Source organism: Bolinopsis microptera, chromosome 1 (genome assembly GCF_026151205.1).
Source record: "Bolinopsis microptera isolate Bmic1 chromosome 1, MBARI_Bmic_1.0, whole genome shotgun sequence".
In the NCBI taxonomy this organism is placed as follows: domain Eukaryota; kingdom Metazoa; phylum Ctenophora; class Tentaculata; order Lobata; family Bolinopsidae; genus Bolinopsis; species Bolinopsis microptera.
This window is the reverse complement of record NC_087072.1, coordinates 4,926,854-4,949,536: the sequence shown is the minus strand read 5'-3', so window position 1 is coordinate 4,949,536 and position 22,683 is coordinate 4,926,854. Positions and strand designations below refer to the sequence as shown.

The following is a 22,683-nucleotide window of genomic DNA, read 5'->3' as shown; positions in this document are numbered from 1 at the left end:
CCAATTTGTCAACCACAGCGAGATCAGTAAACATGAACAACGCGTGTGGTGGAGCAACTACAAACGGCCTCACCATCAAATGCAAAAAATATTCTTATAAATAATGCGGTGATGTTATTAACCTCTTCACAATTATCAAGGACTCTATCAATTAGCCAGAGAACCTAGAACTATACAATCTTCTAATTAGGCCTATGTCAGCATGTGTCACAAACTATATTAAAACCAGGAAAAATGAATCTCCAATAGTTTCCATGTCACCTCAACCCTTACTTTTGTTTTCAAGTTTCCTTTAACTTAAACGCCACAGATATTAATACTTTGAAGGTAGTAAATCAAAGTGCTCATTTGTGTAGGTCAACAGAAAATCGTAAATCATATTTGAAACCAGGGAGAAAACTGACTGTTTTTTGAGGCGGCAAGAAATCAATCAACATTCACATTTATCCTGGATTGGATTTGAAATTGAGAAAGTCTATGAATTTAACAAAATCAGGTTGGAGACCACTCCAATAAAATTGAACTACAACAGCCTCTTTTCCTTCACCTATTATAAGGAGCTTGAAAGTACTACAAATTGTTCTGCCCAAATTGCACAATACAATAATATCAACTATTGGTGTTATATGTTTTTGATAGTGCACTATAGGTATTCCTTTGAATTAAAAAGAGGAGGCTAAAAACATGGGTAAAAATCCTTCAAGCTTCCTGATGGAGTGAAATTTTCTAAAGTTTCCTAGATCTATCTATCACTGAGTCTAACTTTTTCTACATTGAGGGAGGCTTAAGACTTAATGAACATAGAGTCATCCGTAACTGTTATGTCCTAGATCATAATGTATACGAATAAAAAATTAACAACTAAACGTTCTCTATGGAAAATCCATAAAAAGCCTACTAACTAAGACGGTTAATATCCGTTCAACATGGTTGTTTGTTCGGTTTGTAGAATTAATCAAGACCAAGTGTGCCCTTCACGATGAAAATACCATACGTTTAATGTGTATTGGTTAAGACATCATCCTGAGAATCTTGCAGAGTTTTATTTCTGTGTTTTACCAAGTAATTTGACCGAAATATTAACCCAAGCGTGAAAAATTTTGTTGAAAAGTTTAACCTCAATAAAAGAGTTCATTTCCATTAAAACATTCTTGAATTCGTTTGAAATTGACATTTTACGATAATGTTGACTGGGTTGGCTTCCTCACCGAAAATGTGATAAGAAAATGCGTTTCATGGAATTAGCAGATTGTCCTGGTTGTCAAGATGGAATGAAAAATGATATTCTCCACCAACACCATCAGCTATCACTATTGGATAGAGTTCAGAACCATTTTGAAAAAAGCCAGAGGCGAAGTTTTAGGTTCCTTGCCAACATTGTACAAATTTTTGCGCCAAGCTTGCCTCATAGTTCCGACCCTAAAAAAAGATGCTGTCATTTACTGTAATCTTGGAAAAACTTTTCTATTACAAGCTCCTCCTCAAGCATTGTACTTTGGGAGATACATCAACAGTTTAAACGACAGTTGCATTTCTGAGGCTATGGTTAAAGTAAAGAAAGCAAAGCTATAAAGAGGGAGTGAAATGTTCTCACTTCAATTTCTTGTTTTGCGAATTACAGACGTTTCAAATCATGAATGTCTACATCACTACAGACGGATATACTTTACCGAGCGGTTTTATCGTCAAAGAAATCTGCTGTATGTTTATCAACAATGAATTCAACCACTACTTGTGAAACCCCCTATGAATCGAGATCTAAATGATGTTGATAAAAGAACCATACGGTTATGCCACCAAGAACCTCAACAACCTGTCCTATCATGATGGCTGGTTTCCCTACGAGAAGATGGACGAAATATTTTGGAGATTTCAAGAATATCATGTGTATACCTACAACGATCTTACCTTGAAATTTATTCAAAACATTCTACCAACAACTATAGTTACAAATGTACAGGAATTAGGATTTCAGATGCCGGGCGTGTTGCCAGATGCAAACTGTTTTAGGTCACACAATGCCAGATATTGTGCCAAGGCGAAATGTGTTGCTATAAAAAATTTTATTGAATCTTAATTTTCTTGGGTGTTTTTAGGTTTAGTTGGATATTTTAGATTTAGTTGATTGTTTTAGATTTAGTTATTATTATTTACGTTTTAATTTTATAAACGAATGATACGCGACTTTTATTTTGTATAACCTAAACATAAATAAGATACAAACAAATAAAAAGTCAATCAACATATCCATTATACCCATATGGAATTGTGTCAATTCCATTACCTAAAACAACCCTCTTAATATCTACAAAACTTAGAGCTATTCTCTCTGATTGTCTCATAAAAATTCTATGATTTTTGATACTAGGGTGTTCTGAGTAATGTTCTTAAACGTGGAATGTGCGATTGTTTCTACAAAATCGACATGCTTCAGTCTCTTTTGCATATTTCTCTTCACTCCCGCAGCTCCCATTTTCTGTTCTTCATCTGTAACTATAGAGTAGCATTTGGCTCTACACCCAGCAAACTGATGGGTTTCGCAACCTGCCATTTCGTCCTTGAATCTGAAAATGTGAAAGAGTTAAATTCGGCTACCTTCACCCTAATTTATCATACATTGATTTTTAATTTGATTTAGTGATTGATAATACCTGCCCGGGGTGAGTTTATTCTGAATGGAATAGAGACAATGATTCACAGGGTAGTTTGAGAAGTCCATGAAAGTTGAAGATATTCTCGACAATTTTTCAGTCAAATCGCCTTCTTGTATATGATATAGAAAACTGTCCGTGTCACTGTAGCACAACTGAAATTTTGTAATTTATAATTAGAGAAAAATAAGAACACCAAGAATAACGGTCTGTTGTTGTTCTGTTAAGTTAGAATTTTAGTAGAACTAACCTCAATTTTCCCTGGGAACAGAGGACGCATAACTTTATAATGGAATTGATACATGTGGAGTTTTGCAAGTTCCAAAATCACCTGGAAAATGAGCAGAGTTACAAATGAGTTTGTCTATAAATTTGTTTTGGAAAACATGAGTAAATTACGTATAATTGAGAGAGCGACCACGGTTAAAATACATGGTTTGAACATCCTTACCATGCCTGCATAAAGAGGTTTGTTTAACGTTATCTCAAGGTTGTTTGACTCAAAAATGACGAGATTTTTGGATACAACGACAGCAGACTTCAGTTCAACTCTTTGAGAGAGGCGTTTGACTTGCTTTTCAGTTGTTGCCAAGTCAAACTTTCGATATTTTCTAACGTTCTCACAGGTCTTGCCAAAGACACTGAAATTATCGATTTAGCAACAAATTTTAAAGATTCGCGTTTTTCTGAAATTAGTAAAAATAACCTGTTTGATTCTGTCAATAATCACCTGTTTATCAGAAGTTTAAAGAAGTCCTTCTCAAACTTGTTTTGGGCTTCAATCCTCTTCATAGTATTTGTTTTTATATATTCAGCCATCCAAGAAGATTGGTAAAATGTCACAGCTCGATGTATCTTTTTGAGAACAAGTCCTTGCTGTGTGTAAAACAGCAAGTTCTTGACATGTGTGACATAATTCGTTTTAGGTAAGACAGTTTGCGTGAGTCTGGTCTGGGTTGAATATGATATGTTGAAATCATCAAAAAACTGCCTCGTCTCCTCACTCAGCATATCCTTTGTTATAGATAACCTCTCCGGAGCCAAGGGATAATCTCGGTGACTCGAATGAAGTGAGTCAGGGTATTCTAAGTCAACCTGTAAAAATTTAGAATAAATGTAATGAAGTCAGAAACATTACACTATATAGTCTTGAAATAATTAAGTAAACTCTTAGCTAACCTCCAAAATCATCCCTGTATCACCATTAACGTCGATCTTTGTGACATCCAGAGAGGATATCTCTTGCTCAGTCAACCATTTAAATCTTTGTGGGGCAGCTTCATTTGCATGCAATACCTGCAGAGGAAAATAATGATATTGAAAGCATGGTGTATGGTTGAAAGCATGGTGCAGACCTAAACTAACCATCCTTATCTACCCGATCCAGTTTACAAACCTTGTAACAGAGACCAGATAAGGCTAAACAGAATGTAATTAATATGATTTACACTTAATTGAGTTACACTTGCCAGTTAATTTATTTTAAAACTTACCCGTACAGGTTATTACAATCTGTGTAGAAAATCGATGACTGAGGCATTTGATCGTTATATCTTTGTAGACCTCTGTTGTTAGCTGTGGCTAGACGTTTGAAAACTGTGCTGCAACCTCCTCTCATTCCTGAAAAATCCTTAATCAATATTCAAGTGAGTTCAAAAGGTTTCTGTATTTTTATTAATGAAAAACATGAAGAAATAATCTACTCCCTACATTAGGAAACTAACCTTTTTCAAAGAATTCATACATGTTCACATCTGTCAACAATTCTAACTCAACATTCGTTAGATGCAACATAGCGTCAAACGAGTAGCTTGGTGAACTTATGTAATACGCTGGATCTATAGCAAACATTTCAAGACCCAACCGTCTGTAGTCCTCAAAGACACATGCTAGTATCAAAACATCCACTCTGAAGCATGAATTTAGATTAGGCAGGAAAATATCATTCAACTCGTAAGCTTATCAAAATTCTAGAAGGAGGGAATTCAAGGTTACATATCAAACTCATGCGATTTCTTGAGTATAATCGCAAAAGGATGATAGGCTATCAAAATAAGAGCATTAAAATGTAATTAATGTTTCACCTCAAGTACAAATCGTGAAGTTCCCCTAAGTAGTTATATTGAAGATTTTGCAAATTCTTAAAAGTGTGTCATAATCTTCGTCAGACAATCTTCATCGGTGAGTTTGTTGAAAAACGCTGGTTTACCAGGAATTGGCCAATCTGTCAAACCCGTCTATATAGTCGTAGGGGTAGATTAACTTTTGCAACACACATCGAAATTGATCATCGAGGGGGAATTCATTTCGCATTAGATTAAACCCATCCAAACCCCTCTGTCGCAAGCTTTTGCAGAGATTATCTAGACTGCCAACGAGGTGACTCATTGAATCATGGACTATGAATCTTTGGGTCTTAATCTGGGTATATTTCTCAGCAGTATTGGCAATAACCTCTATGGTACCTGTTCTCTTGTCATCAGCTAAAGCTGTTAGAATGAAATGATTGTCGTAACCCTTCCCATTGTGAAAGTAGACAAACAACCTCTTTTGTTGACAAGCCTTCAGATTACATTGAGAATGAGCGGCACCACGAAATGAACCTGAATAAGATGTTACATTAGTGATAATCAATTTTAGATTTATATTTCAATTGTAAACGTTTGTATTAATCAATAGTATAAGTTAACTTATCAACCTGAAATATGACAGTGATCGCGAACAACAGGATTGTTCAAATCGCTCCAAATTAAGCTTTGTTTACAGATTGAGCAGTTGGTTGCTGTTTGAAATTGCACCATGTTATCGTCTGTGAACTCCATCGGTTTCACCTCGTTGAGTATATCCTCTATGTCGTAACACTCATTTATCAAACAGTCTACAAACTTTGCGGCTGCGTCTTCACCTCTATATAACTTCAATGGTCTACAAAGAACATCATGAGGTGACACAATCATGTATGCGAACCCTGTTGGTTTCTGTTCAGCGATGTTTGAGCTTTTTGAACCGGTGCTCTCGTTCATGCTGATCTGATAGGCCTCAAAATCGGCATACATGACCACAGGACAGGGAAATTTGTATTGAAAGTTTTTGAATTTCAATACAGGGTCTTCAGGCATGAAGACAGAGGGTTCTCCTGTCTCACAGAACGTTGCATGCTTTTCAAAAAAAAGTTTGGATGTGAACCTTCTAAAACATCTTTCACATGTCAACATTCTTTTCTCGTATTTCGTGACCAATCTCAAAAATGTTGATAGGGATTTGATCAGAACATAATGTGTTTTATTTCTTTCTGTCAAACTGATCAGATGTACTATCCTCTTAAACTTGAAGTTCGTCGTGTAAATAGGGAAAATGTGTGTTCTTGGCTCACTCTCACTGTAACCAAAAACATTGACGGATATACCTGAAAATCGTAGTTGATATAAGAATAAAGATAAATTTAAAATATTATGAATGTGTAATTAGGAAAGTTGCTTTATTATATGGATAAAGGGACTTACAGGTTTGTTTCTCAAACAGGGGGATGTCCTCCAACCGTTTTGGTGCGTTGATTCCTGTGGGTACAAGTATTATTTTCTATTCTTCACTAAGCTCTAGATATTCACTAAATAATTACGGTCATGTGATGGTTGCATATGTTATAACTGTTAATAATTGATATATACCTGTCGTGATCAGTTTCTTGACATAACGCTTATAGAATCCGGGTCGTGTTGGGTTTCTATCAGGTCTTTTCAAAGCAGCCACAATACAATAAAGGAATGATTGGTTATCTTTATTCCGTATGTTCAACAGACATCTTCTCTTTTTCAACAGTTTGGGAGTTGGCAAGTAAGTCGACATTCTAGAATTTAAGAGAGTTTATATAATGTTATATAGAGTGTTATATATAACATGGTTAATTACATTCTTAAATCACGTCATAATTCAAACTAAAACGCAATATGTCTTCTATCTCCATTTTAAATTTCAATCACTCTTGTTATTGATTTGTGGTTTTAAACTATTGAAAGTTCTTAAAGTTAATTGAAATTAGTAAGATATAAAACAACAATTTTCAACATTATAGTGATCCCTATATAGACCTTTAATCAATCACTCAATCAATCATCCTGATACAGGGTTGTACTTTATGACCAGCACTGTAACCATTGGCCATCGTCTCCATATCCAACCGCTACCTGTTGAGATTAATTGTAGTAATCTTTGTATCTGCAATTTTAACGTAACTCAACTTGGTTTAATTAGGGTCAAGGTAGTTGGAGGTTAATGAAATAAAAATTAGAAAACTTTACCAACCCATTCCTTGAAAAGACTCGTATGAGTTCAAGAGTTTATTTCGAACTTCATTGATCATCTCATCCTTATTTGATGATCTCAGGCACACAGTTGTTCGTGTCTTGAAACCAAATGTCTGCTCTTCACCGTTTATATGTTTCTGTAAATGAAATATATTAACTTCTATTTATCTATATTTTTTCTTGTTAAACCACTTCTTTTTGATTTGAAAGTTTCCTTATCACTATTTTAACAGATTGTTAGTAGCAAATCAAATACCTGAAATACTCCGTCCAAAGTGACATGGAACTTGAAACAGTTCCGTCGTTGTATGGAGTGCTCTATTATCGTGTCAACACCCCCCAAGAGCACCTCCAACCCTTCTTCGGGGGTTCCGTTGAACTGTGTTTCAGGGGCTCTAACCTTAAATTCAATGACAGAGTCATTCAAGGCTCGTGTTACATTAAAAGTCAGTTCGCTCATGCTAATAGTTTTGTGATAAGAGGTCTGTTTTTAAGCCTTTATATAGTACTAAGTATTTTATAACCGATCCGCCGTATTTAGTAACCTCTGCATTGGAAAATAAAAATATAAGTCAAAAAGTAGAGTAAAATAAAATGCAGAGAACGGGGTCACCTCGTGAAGGATGTGGCTATTCACCACCTACGGGCGGTCTTTTTTCTGTGAAAACTGGTTCATATTACAGAACCTTGACGCAAATTCACCCCCTGCAGCTGATCAAAGTTTTAAAATGATAAGAATATTAGAAAAATAAAGTAACGACCAGCTGAGGAAGGCAAATTTTCCCCAAAAATAAAAAAAGAAAAAAGTATGGTTAACCATTTTAAAAATAGATAGCAAGAAAAGATAGTAGCAAAATGTGTAATAAGATAATATTTAAAATTAAAATAGAATAACAAGTAAATTCAAACAGTAGTATAACTAGAGAAAAAAAGTAAACGAAGAGAGTGCTCTCCTATTACATTAAATATAGTGGGAATTCCCACCTAATTTAATCCTTTTATCTTTCAGTACTAGTGGTTTCATTATTATAATTATCAGTGATGATAATAACATTGAAGCAGTATGAATTGCAAACAGTCATTTTTCAATTTTTGGAATTAGAGAGAATACTCTCTTATTTTGTTATATTTAGCGGGAATCCCCGCCTTGCTGGAACCCTTTGCTTACAAGCGATCTTACCATTATCTCACACAAACAATGCCCAGCCGTATCATGAGATAGTCAGATTTGTAGCCTTAAACTACAATCCGGTCCACATCCATTGGGGGCATTGGAAACACAAACTCTATAGAGCGGATGGGACCGTCTGCTTGTAAATTGCAATAAGATGATGATTGACTGTTTGCTCTTCATAGCTTCGTATCATTCTGTATTAAATATAATTTGACTCATGCTGCACAGTGTGATAGTCAGGCTACCAGTGATTTAGCAGAGCTTTCGAATATCTTTCAGATTCTTATTTTTCATATCTTTATTAAAATATAATTCAACTCATACTGCACAGCGTGATAGTCAGGCTACCAGTGTTTTAGCAGAGCTTTCGAATATCTTTCAGATTCTTTATTTTTATATCTTTATTAAAATATAATTCAACTCATACTGCACAGCGTGATAGTCAGACTACCAGTGATTTAGCAGAGCTTTCGAATATCTTTCAGATTCTTTATTTTTATATCTTTATTAAAATATAATTCGACTCATACTGCACAGCGTGATAGTCAGACTACCAGTGATTTAGCAGAGCTTTCGAATATCTTTCAGATTCTTTATTTTTATATCTTTATTAAAATATAATTCGACTCATATTGCACAGTGTGATAGTCAAACTATCAGTGATTTAGCAGAGCTTTCTCATAACTTTCAGATTCTTATTTTTATATCTTTATTAAATATAATTCGACTCATACTGCACAGCGTGATAGGCAAGCTACCAGTGATTTAGCAGAGCTTTCTCATAACTTTCAGATTCTTATTTTTATATCTGTATTAAATATAATTCGACTCATACTGCACAGCGTGATAGTCAGACTACCAGTGATTTAGCAGAGCTTTCGAATATCTTTCAGATTCTTTATTTTTATATCTTTATTAAAATATAATTCGACTCATACCGCACAGCGTGATAGACAAGCTACCAGTGATTTAGCAGAGCTTTCTCATAACTTTCAGATTCTTATTTTATATCTGTATTAAATATAATTCGACTCATACCGCACAGCGTGATAGTCAGACTACCAGTGATTTAGCAGAGCTTTCGAATATCTTTCAGATTCTTATTTTTATATCTTTATTAAAATATAATTCGACTCATACTGCACAGCGTGATAGTCAAACTATCAGTGATTTAGCAGAGCTTTCTCATAACTTTCAGATTCTTATTTTTATATCTTTATTAAATATAATTCGACTCATACCGCACAGCGTGATAGGCAAGCTACCAGTGATTTAGCAGAGCTTTCGAATATCTTTCAGATTCTTTATTTTTATATCTTTATTAAAATATAATTCGACTCATACTGCACAGCGTGATAGTCAGACTACCAGTGATTTAGCAGAGCTTTCGAATATCTTTCAGATTCTTTATTTTTATATCTTTATTAAAATATAATTCGACTCATACTGCACAGCGTGATAGTCAGACTACCAGTGATTTAGCAGAGCTTTCGAATATCTTTCAGATTCTTATTTTTATATCTTTATTAAAATATAATTCGACTCATACCGCACAGCGTGATAGGCAAGCTACCAGTGATTTAGCAGAGCTTTCTCATAACTTTCAGATTCTTATTTTTATATCTGTATTAAATATAATTCGATTCATACCGCACAGCGTGATAGTCAAGCTATCAGTGATTTAGCAGAGCTTTCTCATAACTTTCAGATTCTTATTTTTATATCTGTATTAAATATAATTCGACTCATACCACACAGCGTGATAGGCAAGCTACCAGTGATTTAGCAGAGCTTTCGAATATCTTTCAGATTCTTTATTTTTATATCTTTATTAAATATAATTCGACTCATACTGCACAGCGTGATAGTCAGACTACCAGTGATTTAGCAGAGCTTTCGAATATCTTTCAGATTCTTTATTTTTATATCTTTATTAAAATATAATTCGACTCATACTGCACAGCGTGATAGTCAGACTACCAGTGATTTAGCAGAGCTTTCGAATATCTTTCAGATTCTTTATTTTTATATCTTTATTAAATATACTTTATAAATGTATTATTTTTATTTCAAGTACATGGACTCATGTTACAAAATCGACATGCTTCAGTCTCTTTTACATATTTCTCTTCACTCCCGCGGCTCCCATTTTCTGTTCTTCATCTGTAACTATAGAGTAGCATTTGGCTCTACACCCGGCAAACTGATGGATTTCGCCACCTGCCATTTCGTCCTTGAATCTGAAAATGTGAAAGTGTTAAATTCGATTGCCTTCATCCCTAATTTATCATACATTGATTTTTATTTTGATTTAGTGACTGATAATACCTGCCCGGGGTGAGTTTATTCTGAATGGAATAGAGACAATGATTCACAGGGTAGTTTGAGAAGTCCATGAAAGTTGAGGATATTCTCGAAAATTTTTCAGTCAAATCGCCTTCTTGTATGTGGTATAGAAAACTGTCCGTGTCACTGTAGCACAACTGAAATTTGTTAATTTTAAATAGAGAAAAATAAGAACATCTAGAATAACGATCTGTTGTTGTTCTGTTAAGCTAGAATTTACGTTTAAATATTATTGTATAATACGAGCCCCTGCTATTTATGATAAGTTAGCATGCAACTTGAATTAGAATCAAATTAGCAAACTGAAGAGCGAACTATGTATCACAAGACTAAAGAACGAACTGTGCATCTTTTTAAGATAAAATAGAACCTGTGGAGGAACGAGTTGAGTAGATTTATCAATCAAGAACTGATTGATTACAAACTTCTGCGAAACGAACTGATTCAATCTGATTTCCCGCAGCGTTCTCCGGCTTGATATAGTCAGACCGTTACCATGAAAACAAATGTCATTGCATGTTGTTTGTCCCTTGAGCGATGCAGGCAAGCCGCTGCATTGTCAAGTACATTAAGGACTCAATAGTCCACTGGACGGCTCTCGTAGCTTGACTTAATGCTTGTCTCTATCTTGAATACTAGCAAGTAATGGAATTTACCTACAATACTAACAATTAATGTACTTGATAATGCAGTTGACCCTGATCACCAACAATAGTCACATGACTTACAACCAATGGACGGCTACCTCGCCTAGTGGTCGACCAATGGTAAAATTCCAGTATATTTTGCATCTATCTCTTTTTATTTAAAGCACTTTATTTAAGTCAGAGCGGTCTCTTAAATGCATGCTTGAATGAACCGACCCTAATGGTTCTAGACAGGTCATGATCAAACCATCTGTGTCAGTGTGTCCTGTTCCATAGTTAACACTTACCGCGCTCAAGGAATTTTTAAAAGCTCTGGTAACCAAATAACTATGTACAGCAAGTAATCTCATGATCCCAATAACAAAACCTCTGTGATATTCATCTTCAATACAAATTTTTACAAGTGATGAAATTGCTCGAAATTTTTACAAGTATCGAAAATCCGTGAAATTTTTACAAGTGTCGAAAATCCGTGAAATTTTTACAAGTGTCGAAAATCCGTGAAATTTTTACAAGTGTCGGAAAATGTGAAATTTTTACAAGTGATGAAATTGCTCGAAATTTTTACAAGTGTCGAAAATCCGTGAAATTTTTACAAGTGTTGAAAATGCTCGAAATTTTTACAAGTATCGAAAATCCGTGAAATTTTTACAAGTGTCGAAAATCCGTGAAATTTTTACAAGTGTCGAAAATCCGTGAAATTTTTACAAGTGTCGGAAAATGTGTGCAATAGCAAAATGTGTGCTACAGAGGGTAAATATCTCTTACTCATATGTTCTACTGTTTACACGTGCTAATACTTTGCGTTTCCTATCGTCTAATAAACGTTCTGACTGCTCAAAGAGGCTGTTTTAACACGATTGAAAAGTCTCTGAAATTCAAAAGGGTGCGCCTGACGAGTCACAAGTAGTAATAGTATTCTATTTCACAAATTAAAATTCATTTATTTTTATGAAGTTTTAAGCATATCGATTTTAAAGGTGTGCATATTGATTAACTTTTTATCATAATAGCCGACTGAAGGAATCTCATTTTAAACCTCAACACAACACACGTTTTGTTGATGATATGTTAGTTAACATATTTTAGTGGGAATATTAAGTGAGACGGTATACAACTTTCAGGGCATCCACTTGAAGCTCTAAAAACCTCTGCCTATTTTCATTGATGGCCGTGGAGTTTATTTTAATAGTATAAAGTTTGCTGCGAAGAACTTAATTGAATAAGAATAATAGGATAAACTTTAAAATTTCGTTTAGAACCTTCACTTGACTTACGTCAGTTTTGGCTATGACATCATAAAGGTTTCTGTGAATCTTCTCCAACTGGTGTAAGTTAACAGCAGCACCCTTGCCAAAGTCCGTCAGTACGATTCTGTTGTGGTAGCCTCGGTGCATGTAGTAGGACACCAGGGCTTTGTGCATTCTCCTCTGTAGCGCCGCCACCTGGGATAGTAACATAATTTAGAACTGTGATCACGTGATGTTATTTCCATGTCAGGAAATGACGTCTGCATACCCCGTGACCAGGCGCCACGTGTAAACGGAGTTATTCATGAAGTAGGAGAAGAGGGCTTTGTGCATCCCCTTTTGAAGGGCAACCACCATGACAATTGATAGAACAGTCGTAACCACAGTGGCGTAACGTTCTAATTCATCGCCACCATTTATCGCGCACCATGACCAAAAGCTATCCTTTTGGTCATTATGGCTATGCATGTCTGCCAAATTGTTTAGCGGCCTTCATTTTTCATTTTTTTGCTGTTGCCTAGATTTGTTGTCCTATACAAGCATTTAGACGTTCCACAATCCACACACTATTTGTCCGAAGTTAAACGATTGGCAGAATATTTTGTAAATTTTGGAGCCAAGGCCCAAGCGGAACCCTTTTTGTGCGACAATTCTATTCAGTATTTTTCGTGACATGACATATATATTATATATTATAAATATAATAGTTCATAAGTCAAGATGATCGTGCTATACCTTTGAGTGAATGTCGACTTTGTCGGCTATTAGTCCTATGTCACAGTATGTGTGGTCATCATTTCACGACACCAGGTGGGGGTAGAGACGATTCTAAAAACTGTAAACCAGCGATCATATTTTGCGATAAAACCATGTCATGACAAAAAACTGAAATATTTATTGCTATCTTTGTTACGATATATACATCATTGCCTTGTCATAACACATTTTTATGACCAGCCTTTATCCCCGGCACATACAGCTTAAGTGCCTTTTACCTTTATATCAAAATAGGTAACCTTATCATAAACGTTTTAACCCATAACTCTTAAACTACCTGGTCAACAGTAGCTGCAGTGCTGACACTGTCACCCCAATACTAGAATCTCACTAAACTTGATGCTGTTAGACAGACTCGCTGGGTTAATAACCAGTGGCATGGCTGGGATCATTGAGTCATATAATTGGGGGGGGGGGGGGGGGGGGGGAAGATTCTATAGAACTTGTGGCAGGATTAACAGATTGTATACGTTAACACGAGACGTGCCTGACGCCATTACTACTATTGCTATTGTTGACAATGCCGCCTGACATAATGTGTGGGGTATGCATATGGGTGGTACGCTGCAATGTGTATATCATTATAATATGGCAAAGAGCACTGACCAGGTGCCACTTCAAGAACTAGCACCAAAGTTAGTTCAATTTCCTACACTAAGCGTCCTTATCATGACTAAAGACAGGGTTTCCCCGTTGTTAGCTGTTTCTAACTTTATATTTCTAGAATATTCCATTATCGTGGAGACTGTGCACAGGATACAGTTGTGGTCTTGTTTATAAAAGTATCGAAAGATCAATCCATGCTATCAGCCATGCTATCAACAAGCTTCCATAATTTATTGTTGCTCATATTCATAAGCTATAGCTTTGTCTAGTTAATGAGTACTCAGTACCGACCCTTCACTTTTACTATCTCACATTGCTCAGTGTTATACAGGATGAACTTCTCATTGTCCGAGAAGTAGACAGTAAGAGAGCAAGTAAACCTACTAGCCCCACACCCAGCCCACCGCCTTCTTTACAAGATCTATTTCACATACACTCCAAAATATCAAGTTTGATCTATTACAGACATCTTTAATATACCATACAATTTCACTTTTCCTCCACGACTTTATAGTGACCGCCAGTTGACCCCACAACACTCACTTCAGGTAGTATTGCGTTAATCTTTAGCTCACAGAACGCACTCTATGCGGTAACAGTCATTAGGTTTGAAGCTCACAGAGGATCATGAGCTAGTTTAGAGATGGAAGCAGACCACTGTATCTACTCTTGTATTCTGCGCATTTATCTTTTGTGTTGTTACTATAACGGTATACATTTTCATAGCGGTGTACATTTTTGTTTTAAGTAAGAATCTAAGCTGCCTAAACCCACGAAATTCTGGCCTACTGATTTTTTGTTGGGGACCGGCCCGAAGTACCAGCCAATGTTTACTCAAAAAATAATATATATAATAAGTGTTATCAATTCAAACTCAAAACTCGCACAAGATTAGATCTCATTAAAAAGATTAAAATGTATATAATGGAGCTTGTCGAACAAAACATAGCTGAGCACATATAAAGTTGCCTTTAGTTGAAATTATCATATTAATGCGCTATAAGAGTTGTTAGAGTGGAAACAGGTGCATAGCTACGGCTAGCTAGCTATTCCAAAATTTTAAAATTTTACGACTGTTATCAGTCGCATAGCGTCATGCCGTTTTTGCTGGCGAATTGATGGCAGTGTAACTGAGATGGTATGCAGTGAAATTGATTCTGTGATGGCGTGCTTATGGTATTGAGACAGAGTTATTATTAGCATTACGGTTGATGTTGCGCTCTGATTTCCTTAGTCCCGTTATATTGTGTAACATAAAGTTAGGCCATTCGTCTGTGATGCCCTCGTTTTGTTGATCAATCAGCATGTTTTTTATGCACCTTTTGTAGATGTTAAGGTTGAAGAGACTTGGTAAGGAAGTTGCTGCGACACTATATCTGTTTATTGCTAATAGTGGACCTTTGTAGAATACTGAATTATTGTAAGGGTGTTTACCGTATTCATCTGACCATAAAGTTGTAAAACTCGAATACGGATCGGCGACGTTAAATATTGGTGCACTGTTAGGTATTGTTTTCTTTATAGAGGGAGGCACTAGACTTGGGAAGTTTTTGAGCTTATGTATAAAAACTAATGCGTTCTTCACGATGATACTATGAACTGTCAATATTTTGTGTACATAGAAACCAGACTTGGTACTTGCTGGTGGTGTACCATCTTTGTACCAGTAATTAACAAAACCTGGTAGTATTGCTCTAAGACCCATTTTTTGTTTTACAAATAGTGTTTCTATATGGGATTTGGCAGCAAAACCCCAGACGAGGGAGCAGTAATTAAGGTGAGACTGAACAAAGCTGTGATATATTTGTAAACGTGCTTCCAGAGGCAAATATTTTTTAAGTTTGTACATGACTCCAATGTATCTGGCCATTTTCATTTTCATGGCAGAAATATGTTGCGACCAGTTCAGTTTGTTATCTATTATAACTCCTAAGAAACGGGCTTCTGTTTTTCTTTCGATTGTGACACCAGAAATTACTACATCGCGATAAATGAGGTTTCTTTGCCGAGAAAAGATCATATAATTCGTTTTTTTAAGATTTAGAGCTAAACCGTTGTTATCTACCCATTTAACTAAGACATCGCTAAGAATTTTGAGCTTATCATAAACCTCGTTTATATTTTCTCCTGTTAGGAAAATGTTTGCATCATCTGCGTACATGATGAAATTAGCTATTTCTGATATTTGAGGAAGATCGTTTATGTAGATAATAAAAAGGAGAGGTCCCAAAATTGAACCTTGGGGTACACCGTAAATAATGGGGTTGGCTGAGGATTCAGAGGATCCAATAGATACGAACTGGTTTCTGTTCCTAAGATATGATTTAAACCAGTTTAGAGCGAGACCTCTTATGCCATAGTGCTCGAGCTTATTCAGGAGTATAGAGTGATCCACAAGGTCAAAGGCTTTGCTAAAGTCAATCAAAAGGAGCAAAGTAACTTGCTTTTTGGACATTGAATTGAGAATTCTGTCTTTAGCATTAAGAAGTGCATGTTCACAAGACCTGCCTGGGCGGAAGCCGTATTGATTTTCACAAAGTATATTGTAGGTATCCAAAAAATTTATGACTCGATTGTGCATAAGCTTTTCGTAGACTTTTGAGAAAGTGGCAAGTAGAGATATCGGTCTGTAATTTTTGATGTCAGTTTTAGATCCACCTTTATGTACAGGAACTACTTTTGCCGTTTTCAAGGCTTGGGGAAAGACCCCTTGTTCGAACGAGCTGTTAACAACGTGGGCCAATACTGTGGTAAAATTATGACAGCTGTTGGCAATTTTGAGTGGTTGGATTTTGGTGTCAAGAGTAGCTTTATTCTTAAATAGGTTAATAACGTCTTGAACTTCGGTAGTTGTGACTGGTTTTATGTAGATACTATTTGGAGAAGGGTTGCGAAGTGTCCCCTGGGCCCCACCAGGATCGAAAGTGGTCCTACTACTAATTTCAGATTTAATTTTTGGAGCGATGTTTGAGAAGTGATCATTAAATTTTTCTGCTACTGCTGCCGGAGTGCTGACTTGTCCGTTTTCGTCCGACAGTTTTATCGATGTAGGTTTAGCTGGTTTCCTATTTAGAAGACCGTTAATCATCTGCCACTGCTTCTTAGAATTATCTTTGTGTTGTTCAAAGAATTTTTTGTAGTGTATGTTTTTGGCTTTGTCAACGTGTTTGGTGCAAAACTTTTTCAAACGGTCGTATTTTAGCTGGTTCCTATCAACTGGTTCCTTAACAAAATCATGATATGCCTGATTTTTACGTTCTATAGCTTCTTCAAGCCAGGGCAGTATCCATGGTTTGGGATTTACACGTTCATTTTGTCTGCGCTCGGACTGTCTTTTTGTCGGGTAGGCAGCGTTATAAATCCTGTTGTAAGCCGAATTTAAACAATCAAACTGCTGGTTAGCATCATGGGTATTTGTTAGTATTACAGACCAATTTTCTTCCATTATTAAATCTCTAAATTTATGGTTGTTGGCCTCATTAAAACTACGTACGTTGGTTTGAGTTGGATTTTGATTATAAGATGCGGAGCGGTAACTGCTGGTGGATGTATTATCAAGATTAATTGTAGTAACTATCGCTAAGTGATCCGACAGATCTGTCGTTAATACGTTGCAGCTTATTGTATCTTCAAGATTGTTCGTGTAGATATGATCAATAAGCGTGGCACTGTGGTCTGTTATGCGAGTTGGACGTGATACAATTTGGATGAAACCGTAAGAGGATGCAATATCTATAATACTTTGACAAGCCTGGTTACTACTGTGCTTCAGTAAATTTAGGTTAAAATCTCCATGTAACGTCATATGCTTGCGAGAGTGTCTTCCCAGGTTGTGAAGTGTACTTTTAAAAATTTCAAGAAATGCTTCAGGTTTTCTAGCGGGAGAGCGATAAATATTTCCAATTATCTTTGTTCTATTATATCCTTTACACTGGTGGATCTTGATAAATTGAAATTCGCCGCTAGTATTTGAGGGTTCAGGGTTGGGATTGAAAACATCAATTTTATCAGAGTCAACTACACGTTTGTGTATGTATATGGCAAGCCCCCCACCTTTACCCGTTGTGCGGATGGGATCTTGGATATACGGTTCATGGAATCCATTTAATGTGATGTCGTTTATTCCGTTGGGCAATTTTCCTAGTGTGCAGTTAGTTTCGTTAAAACACAATACATCACACTTATCATATATTTCTATATCTTCTCGTAGTTGATCAATATTTTTGAAAAGGGATCTGATATTCATGGAAAATGTTTTAAGTTGAGAGGATGTCGACCTTTTCACGTTACGTTGCTGTTTATACTGACAGTGAGTTAGGAAAGCAGAAATGTCACTCCATGTTGAATCCTGGTGCTCTTCATTGGTCATGGCGTCTCCAATAAGATTACATCGACTGTTTTGAGCGTATGGATTATAAATAGCGCCGTTAAGCTTATTGTAGTCATCGTAAATTTCATAATAAGTCGCGTAAAATCCAGGAATAAGACTTTCACAACAGCTTGTACAACCTAAATTTTCCTTAAAACATTTGACGTGGACGTTGTTTTGACACCATGAGCAGCTGCGGATGTTTTTGGAAGAATAACACCAGCCGCTACAGCTACCACATTTTATTTTGATTTTATGACCAGAAGTATCAGTAACATTTCCATTCGCTGCCATTTAAATTAACTCTTATGCTTGTGGAGGAATTAGAGAATAAAGAATGTATAAATTTATAAATAACGATCAGCTTAAGGTTTCGAAGAACTTTGCCTGTATCTATCTTGTTCAAAAATATAACTCACAAGTCATGTTGTAAAGTAAATACCCGTCCTGGTACGTACTACCCCTGATCTAAAATTGTGTACTTCTAGCGACTGCGATATTCTGATGACCAAGTTTGTCACATGAACATCTAGGCAGTGTTTGATTGGTCTAAGCATGTTACCAAACCCCAAAATCTGCTGGTGAGTTTTGTTTCAAATTTACACGTGAGTAGACCCAATTCTTCGAGGTAAGTTTTACCTTAACCTGACTGTTGAGAACATCAAAAAACCCGTTTAATCTTATGTTTTGCCAGTAAAGTCTAATCAGATAAATTAGATCATAAATTGTGTGATGTTACAAGTCTATTACTAGTTCATCACTTATAACGGTGTTTGGTACCGCCCTCGTGTCCGGTTCCCATCACCCTTATCTAAAAGTTCAGTCTTTTTGTTGCCTCAAACAAGTCTCATTCCAATCAACTTCTAGAGACTGGAAATAAGTTCTTGGCAAAATTTTCAGCAAAGAAAAATAAACAATCACATTTACGTACTTGAAGACCCGTCATTTTATTTTAGTTTTAAGTTAAACTTGCAAAATTGGCTAGAATAGTTCAACAATCTTAGGAAATATGTGCGCTAGATTCACAATTCAAATGCTAAGTAGAATAATTCAGCTAAAAGATTACTTGATTGAGAGCAATACCACCAGCTGCTAACTTTCCTAAACAAATCCTTAATTTTGTATTTTCTTGTGTTCTGTAATCGATGTTAAATTCGTAGTAGCTCTGTGTCGCAACAGTTTTTACATTTAGCGTCTGAGATCTGGTACAGAAATTGTGCAATAGTAATGGTAGTTTCGTTGTTGTTAGTAACTGACACCAGTAATTTATAATTAAGTATAAGTTATAACTAAGTAAATATAGCCGGCATTATTTGGTTTGATTGTGGACACACAAGAAAAAGTATGTTATTACCGAAACTAATATGTTTATGTGCCTTACGAACTTATAAACAGTCGCAACAGTGCATTTGACGACAATTGCGCAATATTTGTATATATTTTGTACGTGCTTGTTTTTTAACCCCTCTACAGTCTACACTGTAAAAGGTTCTAACAGCGTTTTCAAATTGACACTTTTTAGCGACATTACCCATCTGTTGCAGTAACTAGAAACCTGGCTGATCACTGTTTACTATAATCTTATAATGTCAAATTAGCAATATTTACTCACACTTATCTCCTCTCATACCATGTCGTGGATACGTGACACTGACTTATCTTCAGCTAGATGCCCACACTGTTATATGTCTGGTTTCTACAATGGTATTCATGTTGACTACTGATAACGGAGAATATAGCGGGTGATTTACCTGACAGGTGTCATTATTTATTATATATTATTAAAATTAGAAACTCTGGTAGATATTCAGAACTTACAACCTGGTGCCCGGGTAGTCGACACTAGAATTGAAGGGTTTGTGAGCTGAGATTTTACTTATTTCATTAATGAACAATGAACATGGTTTGTGTTGCTCTACCTAGGCCTTCGCTTCATTAGACGTCATTATTATTAGTCAAAGGCCCAGTATAGTCATTACTCATCTTAATGAATAGTATTACGAATATGTGATATGGTTAGTCTGTTCCTGCAACTATATCACACATCCATTAAATATTGATGAGGATGTTTTTACAGTTCACCCGTTCTGCATTGTGTGAGTGGGATGACGTCACTTATGGATTCGTGGTTTTTTACAAGTCCAATTCTTCAATTAGTCATTCCAATTCTTCGATACAGTTCATACATTCATAAATATTTGATCTGCAAAAAAGGGAATTAAGAATGTTATCAGAAGGATACGACGGCAATCCCGAGATTCAGATTAAGATACCTGATCTGCAAATCAGGAATTACAACTGGTATTTGATCTGTTGAAGAACACTGGCATATCTACATCAGTATGATCTCCATCTTGATGAGTAGCTCGTAGTGATTATATAGTTTGCCTTGATAAATAATCACCTGACAATAATGTGTGACGGTTTCATTGCTCATATTGTTCTACACCATACAGTCTGTGAATCTTTGACAGTTGTAATTATCAGTTCACACACAAACCGTAGAAGATTCCTGAACCTTTTCCTGGGATAATATCACAAAAATAGCCCACTTATTATTATTCCAGGTTACTCCGGTTAGAATGGATAAAAATGACGGATATTGGGCACAATGATTGCTCAGCAGGTGTATTGATTGGTCCATGCGTCACCAAACATCTGTCCGCTATAATACTGACATGTCACATATTACTAAGGTTGTAGGCTCATCACATATGTAGCACAACCTAACCGCATATATAATACCTAGTATACGCGTACAAGCAAGCACCAGGTCACGGAGTAGTTCCTTGATACACATTGTTTCCTTTGTTGTTTTCTTTACTTCACCATCCCTTTAACCTTGCCACAATTTTTCTATCATTTGTTCTCAAAGTTTTAGAATTACTGTACGTTTTTCCGACAATAGTTGATCGTCATGTGAGCACCACAATGTCGTGTGAGCATAGACATTCCAGCTTGGGGTGTCTAGTGTCTAGTACTACTTGAATAATGATAGAAGATAATGTCAGTATTAGCCTATCTATCAGTGTAGAGTGTATATATGCTGCTCAGGATCACACTGGTACTTGAAGGATAGGATCATTAGCCCGGCTGGGAAATATATTGAATAAAGCAGGTTCTTTGTTTGACAGCACAGTCATTAGTTATTATGGTTTTATTGAAAACAGAATCAATTTGTTTATAAATCCTTCGTTCAATAAACAGTTCACATACTTTCTGTGTGTTCTCCTTTTCCAGAAAGCGCCCATCTGCAGGGCAATACCTACCTTAAAACACAAGTAATACAACTTAAAAGCTTTACTACAATACCTTCTACTCTTGAGGTGGACTCCAGAGGGTACTCCATCACCTGATCAGCGCATGTTTATGACACTCAGTCAGACGTACGAAGTCTGTCATTTTTAGCACATTTTGTTGGTTTTTTTTATGAAGTTACGTTCTCCAACGAGTGAGCGACACTGTGTCATCTTTAGAGGTACTCGATTCTACAGCGTCCTTTCGTGGCGTCATCTTTTCTCTGCATCTATTTCATTCTTTTTGATTGTGTAAATTATTTTATAGATCTTTTTTCCGTTCAGCAAATTGATGAAGAAGATCTTCTAGAACCGCTGGTTCTAAGAATCAGCTCACTTTCAGCTTACTCACGGACAATCCTTGTTTCATCCCCCAGTTCACACTTTCTTACTGTGGTAGAATAAAACAAATATTCAGAATAAAACAAATATTAAGCAGAGATTCAGACCTCCTGCTTATGTGTTCATCTTGCAGCTGATCGCCTGCCACGTGGCCTATACTTAGCGAGTTAATCGAACTTCCTTAAGAGTGGTATCTTTTTAATCACCATCCACCTCACTCAAACTCAATTCATTTCTATGACATTTCTATAACATTTTACGACAGTCTCAGCTTTCTTCATGGCCTTGTGACACCAGGCTCAGTGATTGTAAAGATTCCTAAAGATGCTGGAAACTTCTGGGGTTTAGATGTTATCGCTATGTATCATTTATTGTAGGAAAATGAAGACCTAATAGTTAAGTCTTCCGTAAGGGCTGCAATCACCTTCGGATTGCAGGTTGCATTCATATGTTTTTTCATACCACCTACTCCTCGATGGCATCTAATACAATACAATTATAACCGATAACTTATGCATAAATATGGAGCAACAATTTACTTACAATACACAGGAGACTAAAAGTGTGCCACAAGCCGACTGCTTCGTTGTTCAAATTTATCATAATACCTGGGCATATTTAGCATAATATTGTCGAAATATCTGGGAAATCAATACAAATGACCAAAGTGGAGCCTTCATACGATTATCAGTCTCTTAAACATCAATCAACTTACTAAATTAGGGGCCACATTTTCAATGAGATCGAACAATGTATCCATTTATGATAAATGTCACAGTTGTCACCTCTATTTTATCATCAAGCCCTAATTAAAATTTTCGGCATTTCGTAATATTGATTTTCCACATATTACGACCTCATCTAACAATAACAAGGCGATATTTAAACTCCGCCTCTGTTTAATAGTTTAATGAATGTACG

At 36.0% G+C, this 22,683-nt stretch overlaps 1 protein-coding gene and 1 long non-coding RNA gene across 6 annotated transcripts in view; both read right to left on the bottom strand.

Moving 5' to 3' along the window:
- The window catches only part of LOC134813957 (coiled-coil domain-containing protein 178-like), a 66,008-nt gene that overhangs the window by 11,419 nt on the left and 31,906 nt on the right, over window positions 1-22,683 (bottom strand). For all 5 annotated transcript variants that reach the window (XM_063821934.1, XM_063821941.1, XM_063821911.1 and 2 more), the window contains one exon: window positions 12,400-12,567. In XM_063821934.1, coding sequence (XP_063678004.1) covers window positions 12,400-12,567 — 168 coding nt within the window. The remainder of the gene's footprint in view (window positions 1-12,399; window positions 12,568-22,683) is intronic.
- Window positions 10,160-10,926, bottom strand: LOC134825925 (uncharacterized). The gene is made up of 3 exons (XR_010161640.1): window positions 10,846-10,926; window positions 10,458-10,612; window positions 10,160-10,369 (listed from the first exon to the last, which is right to left on the bottom strand). It is a non-coding gene; the product is annotated as an uncharacterized LOC134825925 (long non-coding RNA).